Source organism: Anolis carolinensis, unplaced genomic scaffold (genome assembly GCF_035594765.1).
Source record: "Anolis carolinensis isolate JA03-04 unplaced genomic scaffold, rAnoCar3.1.pri scaffold_12, whole genome shotgun sequence".
NCBI lineage: Eukaryota > Metazoa > Chordata > Lepidosauria > Squamata > Dactyloidae > Anolis > Anolis carolinensis.
In genome coordinates this window covers 16,451,605-16,469,636 of record NW_026943823.1, presented here as the reverse complement: position 1 = coordinate 16,469,636, position 18,032 = coordinate 16,451,605, and the positions used below count along the sequence as shown (strand labels likewise).

At 42.5% G+C, this 18,032-nt stretch overlaps 1 protein-coding gene across 2 annotated transcripts in view; it reads right to left on the bottom strand.

Annotated features, from left to right (window-relative positions):
• Positions 1-254: 254 nt before the first annotated feature.
• Positions 255-18,032, bottom strand: part of LOC100564939 (5-hydroxytryptamine receptor 2A) — a 221,804-nt gene continuing 204,026 nt past the window's right edge. Inside the window, exons 6-7 of one of the 2 annotated variants that reach the window (XM_062963799.1) lie at positions 5,723-5,872; positions 255-1,487 (exon numbers count right to left, since the gene is read on the bottom strand). In XM_062963799.1, the coding sequence (XP_062819869.1) occupies positions 646-1,487; positions 5,723-5,872 (992 nt within the window). In that variant the 3' untranslated portion in view covers positions 255-645. Of the gene's footprint in view, positions 1,488-5,722; positions 5,924-18,032 lie in introns of both variants that reach the window. The other variant, XM_062963798.1, reaches the window with a different exon arrangement.

Genomic DNA, 18,032 nt, shown 5'->3' with positions numbered 1-18,032 from the left:
CCAGAAAACTCACAGCAACCCAAAACAGAGAGTTTCCCATTACAGGGATTTATACTATGTGTCTCTGCAGCTTTGCAGATTATTATTATTATATTTGCACCCCCTTTCTTAATGATTTCCCCACCTGGGATGCACATTTTTTTCCATTTTATTCCCATCACAACCAAGCTTCTGTCTTCGTCTGATAATTCCCCAGCATTTCTCCCACATTTATCCAGCAAGATGGACATGCATCCGAATCAAAAAGGCTGCGCTGGCCGAGTCATCTCCCTTTATTTGACATGAGACCACTCATTATTATTGACCATTGAGGACTTTAAAAAAAAGAAAGAAATTACCACCTGAGATTAATAGTCAGCATTTTGTTCATGCACAAGAAAGGAGGGAAGAAAGAACCCAATGTTTTGAAAGCAAAAATCATGGATGCCATTTGGTTCTGACCGCTCTGCATCCAAGTTACTTCTGAATCTGGGGAAACAAGGCAATGAGTTACAAACATGGAGGTTGAAATTTTTTAAAAAAGGAAAGAAGACAGCTTTGTTCCAAATGCAGTATTTACACCATTCTTGCACGTAACAGGGTTTGTTAGCTGCACCACAGTGAAACCCTTGAACGGTGGGTTCATTTGTGTCTTACATTTGGCTTCTAGACACTGCTGGTCTTTTCGCTGTTGATGGACAGCTCCGAAGTCCCGACATTCATTTCCACCGCGTCCTCCGTCTCGTCCAACTCCATGCTGTTGAGTTCGTTCCCGTTTCGGTAACTGTTCAAATGGAGCTCCTTCCCGTAAAGCGCCGCCGTGGAGACGTTGGCGCCCGGGTTGTGCCTCTGCGCCACCTTCTTCCCGCTGTCATAGCGGCAGCGGATGTAGTTAGAGAACGCCCTGCGGTAGATTTTGTTGAAGAGGGTGTAGACCAAGGGGTTGACCCCGGAGCAGATGTACCCGATCCACACGAAGACGTCCAGGAGCTCCCCCAGGAGAGCCTCGTCGCAGGCCTCCTTGCAGAGGACCGACATGATGTTGGTGATGAAAAAGGGGCACCACATGATCAGGAACAAGAAGAAGACGATGCCCAAGACCTTGGAGGCCCTCCGCTCGTTGTTGATGGACTGCATGGTGCCCTTCCGGAAGAGCACGCCTTCCTTGTTGACCGGGGAGTTCAAGTGGGAGGCCGCCTCGTGGTTCTGGAGCATGGAGAGGTGCTCCGCGTTGGCCTCCTTCTTGAGGCAGTTCATGCTGCTCCGCCGCTGGTTCTGCTGCTGGTGCTGCTGGGACTTGGGGGTCTCTCCGTAGAGGAAGACGGAGGCCTGCTTCTGCAGGACTTGGATGGTCAGGCAGTAGGCAAAGACCATGATGACCAAAGGGACGAAGAAGGCCACGAAGGAGCCCACCAGGACAAAGTTCTCATCATTGAGGACGCAGCTGCCGTTCACAAAGACCCGGGAGTCGTCCTGCAAGCCGATGACCGGGATGGGCATGGAGATCCCTAGAGGAAAGGCCCAGAAGGCAAAGAGAACAAAAGGCATTGTTTCACAGAAGCGCAGAGTGGGAGTGGGAAACTGCAAGAGCCACCCCACCCAGCACCATTCTGCAGGAAGGCACAATTGAAGCACTCCCAACAGATAGCCATCCAGCCCCAGTGCACCACAAACTGATTCCCAAAATGTATTGATGGGGGTTGTTGTACGTATTCCGGGCTTTATGGCCATGTTCCATACGTAATAATACGTAATAATACGTTCCTACGTAATAATAGACCCACTGATTCGCCTTCTTATTGTCATTATTGTCATTTCTAGTACTTTAATGACTATGTCAATTACGTAACTACCTCCCTCCGATTTGACACATTCGCCCTTTGGCCTAGATTTGTGTTTTATATCTGTTTTAACGCTTATTCTTGCAAGATTGTTTTTATGATGGTTTTACTGATATTGTTGATTTATTGTTGTAAATTTATATGTTTTGATTTGTTTTTATATTGTGATGTTGGGCAAGGCCCCATGTGAGCCGCCCCGTGTCCCTACGGGGAGATGGGGTGGGATACAAGAATAAAATTATTATTATTATTATTATTATTATTATTATTATTATTATTATGTTCCAGAAGTATTCTCTCCTGACATTTCTCCCACATCTATGGCAGGCATCTTCAGAGGTTGTGAGGTATGGAGAAACTCAGCAAGGAAGGTTGATATATATCTGTGGAAAGTCCAGGGTGTGAGAAGAACTTAAGGTGATGCAGTTAATTCACACTGGCTTCCAACTGACAAAGAGTTCTTCTCACACCCTGGACTTTCCACAGATATATATTAACCTTCCTTGCTGAGTTTCGCCATACCTCACAACTTCTGAGGATGCCTGCCATAGATGTGGGTGAAACGTCAGGAGAGAATACTTCTGGAACATGGCCATACAGCCCGGAAAACATGCAACAACCCTGTGATCCCGGGCATGAAAGCCTTCGACAACACATGTATTGATGTGCATTGGGCCGTTCTCCAGGGAGCATTTGGACACCATCTAAGAAGTCCCAGTGCACATCAAGAAGGCCCAAAGTGCTTCAGAAATGCCTAGTGAGCATCACAACACATTAACAGAGCTTCGTGACATTTCTACAGTGTACCCAAGGATGCATAACATCAGCCATTGTTGACCACAATGTAGCATCCCAGCCCGTTTCTAGGTCTATTCTTGTTTTCTGCTGCCCTCCAGACTAGGACGTGGAACAATGGCTTCAAACTACAGGAAAGGAGAATCCACCTGAACATCAGGAAGAACTTCCTCACTGTGAGAAAGGCTGTTCGGCAGTGGAACTCTCTGCCCCGGACTGTGGTGGAGGCTCCTTCTTTGGAGACTTTTAAGCAGAGGCTGGATGGCCATCTGTCGGGGGTGCTTTGAATGCGATTTCCTGCTTCTTAGCAGGGGGTTGGACTGGATGGCCCATGAGGTCTCTTCCAACTCTACTATTCTATGATTCTATTCCTCTTCAGATTTTTTAAGACAACTCCCTGCAATTGGAAGTCCATAGAGCAGTGGTTCTCAAGCTGTGGGCCCCAGGCGTTTTGGCCTACAACTCTCAGAAATCCCAGACAGTTTACCAGCTGTTAGGATTTCTGGAACTTGAAGGACAAAACATCTGGGGATCCACAGGTTGAGCACCACTGCCATAGCGGGAATTGAGATCATAATGTTTGGTTCCACTAGATGGCTCTGCCAACCCATTGAGAGAATAAGGACGGACCCACATCTCAAACACCTTGTTCCTAATGATTCTGGAGGCAAATCATTTTTACTTCTCTTCTAGCAAGCCAAGATCCTGAGATCGTCCTTGCTTCTTTAATGCATACAGTTCTTCTTTTGGGGTCTTTATTCAATGAATGCATTCAGTACATAGTTGCATAGGTGTTGCTCTGTAATATAACTCTCGGATTTGGAGATTCAGTGGACCTCTGTCCAACATCCCAAGGACTTCTGGTCCTAAGCATTTTGGTCCCATCTCCACAATACCTGGGGCCGGGCTGTGGTGCAGGCTGATTAGCAGCCAGCTGCAATAAATCACTCTGACCAAGAGGTCATGAGTTCGAGGCCAGCCCGTGTCGGGGTGAGCACCCGACAATTAAAAATATGTTTTTAAAAAATCCCCTGCTTGTTGTTGACCTAAGCAACCCGAAAGATAGTTGCATCTATCAAGTAGGAAATTTAGGTACTACTTATATGTGGGGAGGCTAATTTACGATGCCATTGTTGGAATGAGGAAGTTGCCATCGCAGTGGATGATGAAGCAGCTGATCCCCCTGTGGCTGAAATCAAGCATACCCTGAGGAAGTTGGAAGCTGGAGAAGGTTTAAATTGCCTCTGTGTCTGTCTCTGTCTCTGTTCTATGTTATATGGCATTGAATGTTTGCCTTATATGTGTACAATGTGATCTGCCCTGAGTCCCCTTCGGGGTGAGAAGGGCGGAATATAAATACTGTAAATTAATAATAATAATAATAATAATAATAATAATAATAATAATACCCAAGGAGTTTGGGCAACAGAGTTGGTTTGCTGACCCTTGTCCTTCCTCCACTCTCTCCAGGCCATTGAATGGTTTTGGAGATGGCCATTCAAGTACAGTAGAGTCTCACTTATCCAACACTCGCTTATGCAACGTTCTGGATTATCCAACGCATTTTTGTAGTCAATGTTTTCAATATATCGTGATATTTTGGTGCTAAATTCGTAAATACAGCAATTACTACATAGCATTACTGTGTATTGAACTACCTTTTCTGCCAAATTTGTTGTATAACATGATGTTTGGTGCTTAATTTGTAAAAATCATAACCTAATTTGATGTTTAATAGGCTTTTCCTTAATGCCTCCTTATTATCCAACATATTTACTTATCCAACATTCTGCCGGCCCGTTTACGTTGGATAAGCGAGACTCTACTGTACTGTAAATAATAAATAATAATAATAATACCCAAGGAGTTTGGGCAACAGAGTTGGTTTGCTGACCCTTGTCACTTTCTCCAGGCCATTGAATGGTTTTGGAGATGGCCATTCAAGTAATTAATGTACTGATTCAAGTCCAATGTGCCATTGAATCTAATGCACACCTCAATTTTCAAAACCCTGAAACCAAAAATTATAAAAGTGGTTCAATGTTATGGAGTTCTAGGGGTTGCAGTTTGACAAGTTCTTGAGCCTTCTCTGCCAAAGGATGCATAAAACCTTTTATGTGTTTTTAATGTAATTTTTTATCCTGTATTGTTGTTTTTAATTGATATATTGCATTACTGTTTTATCTGTTTTATATTGTGATTGTATTATGTTGCTTATATTTTGTCCTTATGTTGTTTGGGCCTCTGCCCCATGTAAGCCGCCCCGAGTCCCCACGGGGAGATGGTGGCGGGGTATAAATAAAGTATTATTATTATTATTATTATTATCAACACAACGACGTTGTATGGCACAGCAAACAAGATAGATATGCTGGATTTCATTTCGCAAAACCACAAGTCGAACACTTCCCAAGTGTCTAGGACTGTGTGATGTATTTTCTGATGATGTGTGCAGATCCCAGTAGGGTGGCCTTTTGCAGTTGGCAGATGGTGATTTTGTCAATGTCTATTGTTTCCAAATGCCGGCTGAGATCTTTTGGCACAGCACCCAGTGTGCCCATCACCACCGGGACCACCTGTACTGGTTTCTGCCAGAGTCTTTGAAGTTCAATCTTGAGGTCCTGATAGCGGCTGAGTTTTTCCTGTTGTTTTTCATCTATGCGACTGTCACCTGGGATGGCAACATCAATGATCCAAACCTTGTTCTTTTCCACAACTGTGATGTCTGGTGTGTTGTGTTCCAGGGTTGTTGTTGTTGTTGTTGTTGTTGTTGTTATTATTATTATTATTATTATTATTATTATTATTATTATTATTATTATGCGGATGCCTTGCCAAACTACAAATCCCAAGATAGCATAGCATTGAGTCAGTGACATTAAATGAGAGATGAGGTCCTGAAGCGCCTTCTCCTTTTGCTTTGGCTCAGCACTAAGGGGATCATTTGACGCGAATCGAATGCAGACCCTAATTCGGACGAGGTCATTTAGCCCGAAATGGTGAGCATTGGTTTCGACTCAATATGGTCTTTGAGAAGGAGCATGGGGTATAAGTTCCTGCAGGATTGCGGCCCATGTTTGGGGGTGCTGGGGGGGAGGGTGGCCTACCGATGGAGATGGTCCAGACGGCGGCGATCTTCATCATGGCCTTGGTGCGGGAGTTGAAGCGGCTGTGCTCGATGGGGTTGCGGATGGCGACATAGCGGTCGAGGGCGATGGCGCAGAGGTGCATGATGGAGGCGGTGGAGAAGAGCACATCTAGGGAAATCCAGATGGGACACAATTGTTTAGGCAGGGGCCAAGCATAATCTGAAACACAGAGAGGGGAAAGAGGGAGGGAAGGAGAGAGGAAGGAGAAGCGAGGGAAGAAAAGAAAAGAAATGAGTTGGGAAGGGCCGGATGGCACTCACCGCTTCCCTCCCACCACCCCAAATGGGAATTGGTTGCATCCAAATGGTTGCAGTTGCGTGCCTTCAGGTTGTTTTATGGGGAGCCATAGTTTAATGCAGGGGTCCTCAAACTTTTTAAGCGGAGGGCCGATTCATGGGCCTCAGATGGTTGAGGGGCCGAATTGTCATTTGGAAGAAAAAAAACAAACAAATTCCTATGCACATGTCTTATTTGTAGTGCAAAAAAACCCCCCCAACAATAATCATTTACTTATTTATTTATTTGTTACATTTATACCCCACCCTCTCTCACCCCGAGGGGGACTCAGAGCGGCTTACAAGTTGTATGTACATCTATATATATAAAAGAGTGATGGCATCACGGCAGCGGACAAAACAACAAAACTACAGGCCCCACAACCTCAAAAATTGACAGCACAACCCCTCATCCATGCCTCTAGGTTGATACAACAAAAATAAAATTAAAATAAAGTCCTAATTAGAGGGAGAGGAATAATTGTTTTTATCCAATTGCTGCCAGTTAGAAGGCTACCTTTACCCTTTACCTTAACTATCACCAATTCCTCAATACTTTATTTCCCATACCACCATACTTTGCCACTGCAACGCGTGGCCGGGCACAGCTAGTACAATATATTATAGTATTAGCATAGCACAATATTAGCATTATATATTACTATATTGTACTATACCATTATACCATAATATTATTAGTAATATTACATTTAATATATAATATATAATTAATATTATTATATTATACAATATTATTATATTGTATTATTATTATTATTATTATTAGCCGCCCCGAGTCCCCTATTGGGTGAGAAGGGCGGGGTAGAAATACTGAAATAAATAAATAAATAAATAAATAAATATTATATTGTACTACATTATAATATTTATTATCAATATTATATGTATACACAATATATTATATTATTACCATATCATTCATTTACAATATTTCATTTACAATATTGGTAAATGAAAAATCAATACAATATTTAAAAATAATTTTAACCAACATACTGTAAACTTATCAGGATTTCAGTGGGAAGTGTCGGCCTGCTTCTGGCCAATGAGATCATCAAGTAGGATTGTTGTTGTTGTTGTTGTGCCTTCAACTCATTTCAGACTTTGGGCGAGCCTAAGTCTAAAACTGAGGGCGGGGGCCAGGTCAATGGCCTTGGAGGGCCGCATCCGGCCCCCGGGCCTTAGTTTGGGGACCCCTGGTTTAATGGCACCAGGTCTGGTTCGATGTAGGAAGCTAAATAGTGTCAGTTCTGATTAGGTCTTGGATGGTAGATCTCTAATGAATAACAGGTGCCTTCAAGTCAACTGTGGATTTCTGGTGACCCCATACATTGCATAGGGTTTTCTTAGTCAAGGAAGAGTCTGGCCCCATCTAGACTACCATAATAATAATAATAATAATAATAATAATAATTATTATTATTATTATTATTATTATTATTATTATTATTATTATTATTTTATGACACAGCAAACAAGATAGATATGCTGGATTTCATATCACAAAATCACAAGTCGAATACTTCCTAAGTGTCTAGGACTGTGTGATGTATTTTTGGATGATGCACGCAGATCCCAGAAGGGTGGCCTTTTGCAGTTGGCAGATCGTAATTTTGTCAATGTCTATTGTTTCCAAATGCCGGCTGAGATCTTTTGGCACGGCACCCAATGTGCCCATCACCACCGGGACCACCTGCACTGGTTTCTGCCAGAGTCTTTGAAGTTCAATCTTGAGGTCCTGATTATTATTATTTTATTATGACACAGCAAACAAGATAGATATGCTGAATTTCATATCACAACATCACAAGTCGAACACTTCCCAAGTGTCTAGGACTGTGTGATGTATTTTTGGATGATGCGCGCAGATCCCAGTGGGGTGGCCTTTTGCAGTTGGCAGATGGTGATTTTGTCAATGTCTATTGTTTCCAAATGCCGGCTGAGATCTTTTGGCACGGCACCCAGTGTGCCCATCACCACCATCATTTACATAAATAGCATTGGCACATAGGCAGAAAGCACAAGAGACATGGCAATAATAATAATAACAACAACAACAACAACGAAATGCCCCTTGTGTTCTCGGCTTATGTGCCAAAATTCGTTGTTGTTGTTGTTGTTGTTGGAATGGCTTTTGTGCTCTCTACCAGTGTGCCAATGTTCCGTGTTGTTGTTTTGTTGTTGGAATAGCCCTTGTGCTCTCTGCCAATATGCTAACATTCCATGTTGCTGTTGTTGTTGTTGTTGTTGTTAGAATGACCCTTGTGCTCTGCTTATGTGTCGACGTCCATGGACTTGTAAGTTCCATGATGGAACACTTCGGAGCCTATTCGGTTTGGCGATAGAGGAAATACTATTAGGAATAATACTTTGTTTCATGCACAAAATCATTTAAAACATTGCATACAATTATCTTCATGCGACGTGTACAAAGAGGGTATGAAACATAAATGAATTTCTCGTTTCGAATCCCATCTCTAAGATATGCAAAGATAGGTATTCCAAAATCTACAAATATCCCAAGCAGTTCAGATAAGGGATGCTTAACCTATAATAAACACATTTAACATAATCTGCATTTCATCAGTGGATTATAACTTGTAACTCTGTGTATCTTGTTGTATGTCTTTTTAAGAGTGTTTGATCTCTTGCTTGAATGATGTTGTATCCTTCTCAAGCCTCAGGGAAAAACAGGTAAGATGATGATGATGATGATGATGATGATGACGATGACGATGACGATGACGATGACGATGACGATGACGATGACGATGATGATGATTATGGAATGGAAGATAAGCCTTTGCTATTGGGATACCCATACGAAGATAGCATTTGTGCATTTTTTTTCAGCTGGGATTCACCAGCCTTCTGATATTAATTTTTCCGCCTTGTGGCCATAAATGTCCAATTTATTGTGTTCTGCGGATGATTGATTTCATTTTCTAACCTCAGGTTGGTTGGTCGTTCGGCTCCTGCGTTGTATTTTATTTGTCCCTTAATTAAATATATCTGTTTTGATGGACTCAATTCCCCTTGTTATCTGCCTTATATATTTTAATGGGCTTCCCTTCAGGTTGTTATCTGCTTCAGGCTCCTGCAACTCGATAAACAACGAAGAATGGGAACAATTTGGAGATATAAGTATCAACGCCAAAGCTATTGCTAGCCATCCTTAAACAAGTAACCCAGTAAATATAGTATCAGATAATGCAGACTTTCCCAATGAGATGTTTAAGATACTTTTAAAATATATTCTATGTTTTATGATTTTATGTTTATATGTTTTAAATGTATTTATGTGATTGTATTTTATTGTGTATTTCTGGGCTTGGTCCCCATGTGAGCCGGCCTGAGTCCCTTCGGAGACTATAAGAATAAAGTTGTTGTTATTATTATTATTATTATTAATAATAATAATAATAATAATAATACAGTAAAGTCTCACTTATCCAAGACTCTCTTATCCAAGGTTCTGGATTATGCAAGTCATTTTTGTAGTCAATGTTTTCAATATATCGCGATATTTTGGTTCTAAATTCGTAAATACAGAAATTACAACATAACATTTACTGCATATTGAACTACTTTTTCTGTCAAATTTGTTGTATAACATGATGTTTTCATGCTTAAATTGTAAAATCATAACCTAATTTGATGTTTAATAGGCTTTTCCTTAATCCCTCCTTATTATCCATGATATTCGCTTATCCAAGGTTCTGCCAGCTTGTTTAGCTTGGATAAGTGAGACTCTACTGTAATAATAATAATAATAATAATAATAATAATAATAATAATAATAATCCTCAGCTGCTGTAAGAAAATTGCACAGACAGACTACAAACAGAGGCACAACCATGTGGCCCAAATGATTCATTGGAACCATTTGATTCCAATGATCATTGGAATCATTGGTACCATTTGTACCACTCAAGTACCACCTCCCAGCAGCAAAGAACTGGTGGGATCACAAACCTGCAAAAGTATTGGAAAATGAACACGCAAAGATACTGTGGGACTTCCGAATCCAGACTGACAAAGTTCTGGAACACAACACACCAGACATCACAGTTGTGGAAAAGAAAAAGGGTTGGATCATTGATGTTGCCATCCCAGGTGACAGTCGCATTGACGAAAAACAACAGGAAAAACTCAGCCGCAATCAGGACCTCAAGATTAAACTTCAAAGACTCTGGCAGAAACCAGTGCAGGTGGTCCCGGTGGTGATGGGCACACTGGGTGCCGTGCCAAAAGATCTCAGCCAGCATTTGGAAACAATAGACATTGACAAAATCACGATCTGCCAACTGCAAAAGGCCACCCTGCTGGGATCTGCGTGCATCATCCGAAAATACATCACACAGTCCTAGACACTTGGGAAGTGTTCGACTTGTGATGTTGTGAAACGAAATCCAGCATGTCTATCTTGTTTGCTGTGTCATAAAATAATAATAATAATAATAATAATAATAATAATAATAATAATAATAATAATCTGACGTCCTTTCTAATCCCCCCCCCAAATTATATACAGTGGGGTTCAGAGAACTCTGTAGAAATGAGTGAACTACAATTCCCATCATCCAAGGTCAATCCCACTCCCAATCAAAATTCGCCAGTATTTAAAGTTGGTTATGTTGAGTCCGTGTGCCAAGTTTGATACAGATGCATCGTCGGTTGGGTTCAGAGTACTTTTTGACTGTGGGTGAACTAGAACTCCCAACATCTTGGGCAAATGCCTCCCAAACCCCGTTGGTATTTTCTGTTGGTCATGTGCCAAGTTTGGTCCAGGTCCATCGTTGGTGGGGTTCACAGAGCACTTCGCATATGAGTGAACTATAACTCCCATCATCCTCTGTTAATGCCACCCAAATCTTGGCAGTATTTAAAGTTGAGTAATACCTAAAAGGACAATGGGTTCCCCTAAACTATGAAGACCAAAATCCACTGCTTGTGGTGATATGAAAATAATCAAACAAACTCAATGTATATCCAAAAATCTCAATGTATATCCAAAAAAGTAAATGTCCTGTTCTTTATTATATGAGTAGACTCCAGTTTCCATATAACTTGACTCAAACCTGCAACCGGTTTCGACATTTACTCACATGAAAAACTTGTCCTTATACTTCAAGAGAAGAACCGCTGATTTCTACTTATATGTGATTGGGACAGTCCTTTTTTTTGGATATACATTGAGATTTTTGGATATACATTGAGTTTGTTTGATTATTTTCATATCACCACAAGCAGTGGATTTTGGTCTTCATAGTATTTAAAGTTGGTCATGATGGGTCTGTGTGTCAGGTTTGATCCAGATCCATTGTTGGTTGCATTCAGAATGATTGCAGATGAACTATAACTCCCATCATCCTCTGTCTTTGCTTCCCAAACCATTTCGGTATTTTCTGTCAATCATATTCGCTATATGTGCCAATTTTGGTCCAGATCCATTGTCGGTATGGATGAACTATAATTCCCATCGTCCTCTGTCATTGCCCCCCCCCCCAAACCCTGCCAATATTTTAAGTTCATCCTCAGCTCCTGTACAGCCAGGTGCAGTAGCAGAGGATAAAACATTTGCTGTTGTGTTGACACTCTGCGCCAGAGGTCTGTAGGGCAAAACAACAGAATTCCGGCACAGAGCTTCTAGTTCTGGGACTTCTGGTTATTTATTTATTTACAGTATTTATTTTCCGCCCTTCTCACCCCAAAACGGACTCAGGGCGGATCATAATACACATGTATATGGCAAACATTCAATGGCATTAGACATATGACATATATAGGGCTCGGGCTGTGGCACAGGCTGGAGAGCAAACCAGCTGCAACGAATCACTCTGACCAGGAAGTCATGAGTTCGAGGCCCGCTCGGAGCCTATATTTGTCTTGTCTTTGTTCTATTTTTTTTTTGTTTTTTTTTTTTCGTGTCAGGAGCAACCGGAGTTGCTTCTGGAGTGAGAGAATTGGCCGTCTGCAAGGACGTTGCCCAGGGGACGCCCGGATGTTTTGATGTTTTTACCATCCTTGTGGGAGGCTTCTCTCATGTCCCCGCTTGGAGCTGGAGCTGATAGAGGGAGCTCATCCACACTCTCCCCAGGTGGGATTCGAACCTGGCAGCTTTCAGGTCAGCAACCCAACCTTCAAGTCACTTAGTCCACTACGCCATCTGAGGGCTCCTTTGTTCGATGTTAAAAGGCATTGAAAGTTTGCCTATATGTGTAATGTGATCCGCCCTGAGTCCCCTTTGGGGTGAGAAGGACGGAATATAAATGCTGTAAATAAATAAATAAATAAATAAATAAATAGACAGACACAGAGACAATTTAACATTTTCAAGCTTCCAGCTTCATGAGGGTGTGCTTGATTCCAGCCACAGGGGGAGCTGCCGCTTCACCGTCCACTTGTGACTTGATGGAGTACTTCCTTATTCCTTTCCGCACACTGCTGGAAGTTTTTATGGTGTCATAGATTAGTCAAATTAGCCTCCCCGCATAAAGCGGTACCTAAATTTTCTACTCAACAGATGCAACTGTCTTTCGAGCAGCGTAGGTCAACAGCAAGCTAGGCTATTAATGGTTGGGAGCTCACTCCGACCCAGGCTGGCTTTGAACTCATGACCTTTTGGTCAGTAGTGATTTATTGCAGCTGGCTACTAACCAGCTGCGCCACAGCCCGGCCCAGTTAGACCTTTAGGGCATTTTTGACCTCACTTCTGGCCGGTGGAGCAGGGAGCAGTGGAATGGCATGGGGGACGTATCTCTGGGGGCCTTGTGATCGCCATTACCAGCAACCACATAACCACAGCAACCATCTACTGTTCTGGAGTGTCGTAGATTTCTAATTGACCATCATTACTAAGATAAGTGAGGGGGATGCTGGGAGAGGCAAAGGCCTGTGTTATAGGTGCTGTTTCCTGCCATTAGAAATAGTGAAGTGACACACCACCTGAGTTATGTTTGGTTTTTTGGCGAATTTTGACACACCAAGCTCAAAAGGTTGCCCATCATTGTCCTAGGGACTCCATTATATGTTGTGATCCTGCAGAGGTGAGTTAACACCAGCAAGGTGTTTTGACAAGACAACCTTTCGCATCAAGGAAGAATCGGAAAACGTGTGGATGTTTTGGACTCGATACAATCTCAGATGGATTGCCAAAGCGATCACTTGAGCGGAGGGAACGCAACCTCAAAGCGGCACAGACGGGACTGACAGGACTGTTGAGGCCTGGCAGCTTGAAGCTGTCAATCAATGCCATGCTAAAATCCACGGGGAAAGGAAGCGGATATTTCAGGTTCCGCCCCAAATCTCTGAAGACCTGACACAGGGAGGCCTCCGTGTCCTGAATTGACCCCTTGGACAATTCCGATGCTCTCCGCGATGATGGATTATCGTTCCAACTGAACTCTTGCTCGTTTTGCAACGTTAATGGCATTTCGTCGGCTTGACAAGGTGCAGAAGTCAACAGGCTCTGCCTTTAAACAAAGGTCGGAGACACGGATGGATGGGTCCCACGGTGCAGATAAAGTGTGGTGGCCTTTGCAAACCTTGTTTCCCTGCCAACCGGAGGAAACGATGCTCAGTAATTCCTGATAAAAATGGGGAACTGAAGGTGAATCAGGATGAGATGGAACCAAAGGATTCCTTTCAAGGCACAGCTTTGTCTTCCAGATCAGGTGGGGCAGAGCTCCAAAAAGGTTTCTTTTCCACATAAAAACAACAACAACAACAACAACAACAACAGGAATAGCCCTAGTGCTCTTTGCCTATGTCTATATTGTTGTTGTTGTTGGAATGGCCCTTGTGCTATTTGCTGCTGTTCCTGAGGATGATGATGATGATGATGATTGGAATGGTCCTTGTGCTCTATGCCTATGTGCTGACGTTCCTCCTCTTCCTTACTACTATTACCACCACTACTACAACTAATACGAGCCCCGGTGACAAAGTGTGTTAAAGCACTGAGCTGCTGAACTTGCAGACCGAAAGGTCCCAGGTTCAAATCCCGGGAGCGGAGTGAGCGCCCGCTGTTGCTCCAGATTCTGCCAACTTAGCCGTTCAAAAATATGCCAATGTGAGTAGATCAATAGGTACAGCTCCGGCAGGAAGGTAACAGCGCTCCATGCAGTCATGCCGGCCACATGACCTTGGAGGTGTCTATGGACAATGCCGGCTCTTCGGCTTAGAAATGGAGATGTGCACCAACCCCCAGAGTCAGACATGACTGGACTTAATGTCAGCGGAAACCTTTACCTTTTTATTAGCACTGAAAAGCATTGTAGCTTCAATGCCTGGCTGATTCCTGCTTGGGGGAATCCTTTGTTGGGAGGTGTTAGCTGAAAACAGAGGAATTGCTTCCACCATAAACTCCAAGGCTTGGCTGGCTAATCTATTAACTTTTTTCTCGATAGTAGATAAAACGGATCCTCCGCCTGCCAGGATTCTCTGATATTTTGGGTTCACATTTGTGAAGTTCTCCTCTTTGCTTCAAATGGTTCTCCTTTGCAGAAGGAGCCTTGCCATTTCCATCCGGTTGGAAGTGTCACTGTGGGATGAAGAGAAGGGTTGGGACGCAAGAGTAAAAATAGCCCAGGGAGCACGCATTTTAATTAGCATTTTTGACAAAACATATGGCAGTTAAAACACAATACTCATGCAGCGCCTCGCCTCATTCTTTTTAGCAGAACTGACTAAATACTTTCAGGGATAATTGCTTCACTGTTGCGTTATTATCTTCCTGTTGCTTTGACGTGTTGCAGAGGAAGAATGAGGGATGATGGCATGACTGTTTTTCATGCCCATTAAAGAACCACAGAGCAAAAAGGGACCTCAATTGACATCTAGTCTAACCTTCGGCCATGCACCCAACCAGAGCACTCCTGAAAGACGCCCATCCAATCTCTACTTTAAAACCTATAAAGATGGAGAGTCCAACAGTTTTCCGGCCAGTCTTTTCCACGTCTTGTATTAAAAAAGTTCTTCCCAAGGTTTAGGTGGAATTTCCTTTCTTGTCATCAGAATCCATGTGTTAGATCCCAGCCATCCATGGCACCAGGGCCTGCAGTGTTTCAGGACATGCATTTTGACACAGATCATGCTGGGGATTATACTGACATTACACTCTCCACGGAGGGGCCTTTGCAGCTGCAGGTGCGCAAAGATATTGACTTTGGAGACTTACTAATTGGGGAAGATTCTTCTATTCCTCCCTCACAGATAGAGCCAGATGTTGCTGAGACGCCTGAGAATGCGGCTTTTAATTATAGAGATTTTGTGACCAGAGAGAGAAGTGCAATACAAGGGGTCCGCCGGAGCCAGAGACTGGCAAATAGATGGGATAATGGTTAGTGTTCCCATGAGAAAGTTTTGGGAGTTCGTACTCCCTAAAATGTGAACAGTCTGGAATCTGTTAAAAGTGCTTCCCTCAGTAGATTTGTTGCGGTGTCAACATTGCTCTTCCTTGAGAGAGGTTTTCTCCATCTCCAGCTCTTGTTTGTTTCCAAGCCAAGTTTTCCAGTTCCAGTTGGGCCATGCCAAGCCGCGACTCTCGAGTAGACCTTCACTTTACTCCAGTTGTTTCCTTGTTCCTGATTCAAGTTTGCCTCAGCGTTGACAACCTTGCTGCCTTGATTGCTACAAAGTTTTCCAGTGGATTGAACTCTGTTTCTGCCAGCCTTGTTTCTTTGTTTCAACTCATGGACACTTGATTTCTTTGGAGAGCTATCGAGTTCTCATTGTGGATTATAATATTGGACCTTTTCCTTTATCCATTTGGAACTACCATTGACTTTCTAAAAAGAACTATTCCTTACTCAGACTCTATAACTAATTTCCTTTGGATATATAATTGCTTTAATAAAGATATAGTGTGTTATATTGGCTCTTGTCTGGTTTTCGAGTGCCCATGCTGCCCTGGGGTGCAACACCATGGTTTCATGTTCTAGTACTTGGAGCAGCAGAAAACAAGCTTACTCTATCATGTCATCTCCACCTTTCTCTTCTCCAAGCTAAGCTGTTCCAAATAAAGCTTCTTTTCCAGAGCTTTGATCATCTTGGTTGCTCTTCTTGCCAACTTGACAAGACTTAGGGGCCTTATGGTCAACTTCTGATGTTTCCTTTCAATCTTCTCAATAACAGAAGAACTGCTGAATCAATGAGGTGTCATAGCTACATCTAATGAATTTTCAGCCTCTGATTTGCTTAGCGGGGAGCCAAAAGTCGGTAGGAATGTGGACTTTGGGTCTTAAAGTCATCCTCTGACTTTCACTTTCTTGAGTCCCAATGAGAACAAAATTATTGCATCAATGAGGCACCATAGCTACATCTAATGAATGTTCAGCTTCTGACTTGCTTGGAGGAGAAACAAAAGTCTGAAGCTGCATAATGTATGTAGTAAGAACATGGACCTTACGCCTTTTAGTCAACTTCTGACTTGCCTTTTCAAGAATCCCAGTGACAGCAGAGTTACTGAATCCTTGAAGCACCACAACTACAGCTCATGAATGTTCAGCTTCTGACTTGCTTAGAGGAGAAACAAAAGTCTGAAGCTGTAGAATGTATGGAGTAAGAACATGCACTTTGGGCCTTATAGTCAACATCTGACTTGCCTTATCAAGAATCCTGGTGACAGTAGAGTTATTGATTCAATGAGGAACCACAGCTATAGCTCATGAATGTTCAGCTTCTGACTTGTTTGGAAGTGAAACAAAAGTCAACAGACTCAATGACAGAAGAATGAGGCAGCATAACTACACATCTAAATCAACGTGGCATCAAAACTACATCTAATACATGTTCAGCTTCTGATTTGTTTGGATGGGAACCAAAAGTCTGAAGCTACACAACATATGCAGTAGGAACATGGACTTTGGGCCTTATGGTCAACATCTGACTTGCCTTATCAAGAATCCTTGTGACAGCAGAGTTATTGAATCAACGAGGCATCACAGCTACAGCTCATGAATGTTCAGCTTCTGACTTGTTTGGAGGTGAAACAAAAGTCAACAGACTCAATGACAGAAGAATGATTGCATCAATGAGGCATCATAACTACACATCTAAATCAATGTGGTATCAAAACTACATCTAATACAAGTTCAGCTTCTGATTTGTTTGGATGGGAACCAAAAGTCTGAAGCTACACAATATGCAGTAGGAATATGGACTTTGGGCCTTATGGTCTACCTCTGATCTGCCCTTACAATAATTCTTCTGCCATTGAACCTATTTATAATAGCCCCCATTTCAAGATGTTGCCAATGCTATTTTGCACTTTATTGTCTATTTCTACCAGCACATTCTGTTCTGGATTTTATGAATTAGTCTCCTGTTTTAATATTGTATGTTTTTCGTATGCTTCTTGCCGATTTTAATGATTGTTTTATTGCTATTGATGTTTTACTGGTATAATTGTTTTATAGTCGTGTTACTGATATTGATTGTTTTATCGGGTTAGGCCCCATGTAAGCCGCCCCGAGTCCCTTCGGGGAGATGGGGCGGGGTATAAAAATAAAGTTGTTATTAATTATTATTATTATTATTATTATTATTATTGAGAAGTCTGAAGCTGAACAACATACATAGTAGGAATATGGACTTTGGGCCTTATGGACAGTCTGTGACCTGTCCAGTAGTCCAAACAACAGTAGACTTATTGACTCAAGAAGGCACCATAGTGATATCTAATGAACGTTCAGCTTCTGACTTGCTTGGAGGTGGAATAAAAGTCTGAAGCTGCACAACATAGGAATATGCAATGGTAGAAGCCAGACGGCCAATATGAAATAGGCTATTTTGGGATGAAGTCTTGCTTCCCATCATCCCTTCCCAAGCTGCTCTGCCTTTTCCTTGCATCTCTCTCCTGCCTCTGTTGCCACAAAGCTGATGTTCAGCTCCACCGCCTCTTAGCTCCAACCAAACAGGCAAACAAGACTATTACAGCCGATAATAATTTTAGAGACACGGCCACCAAA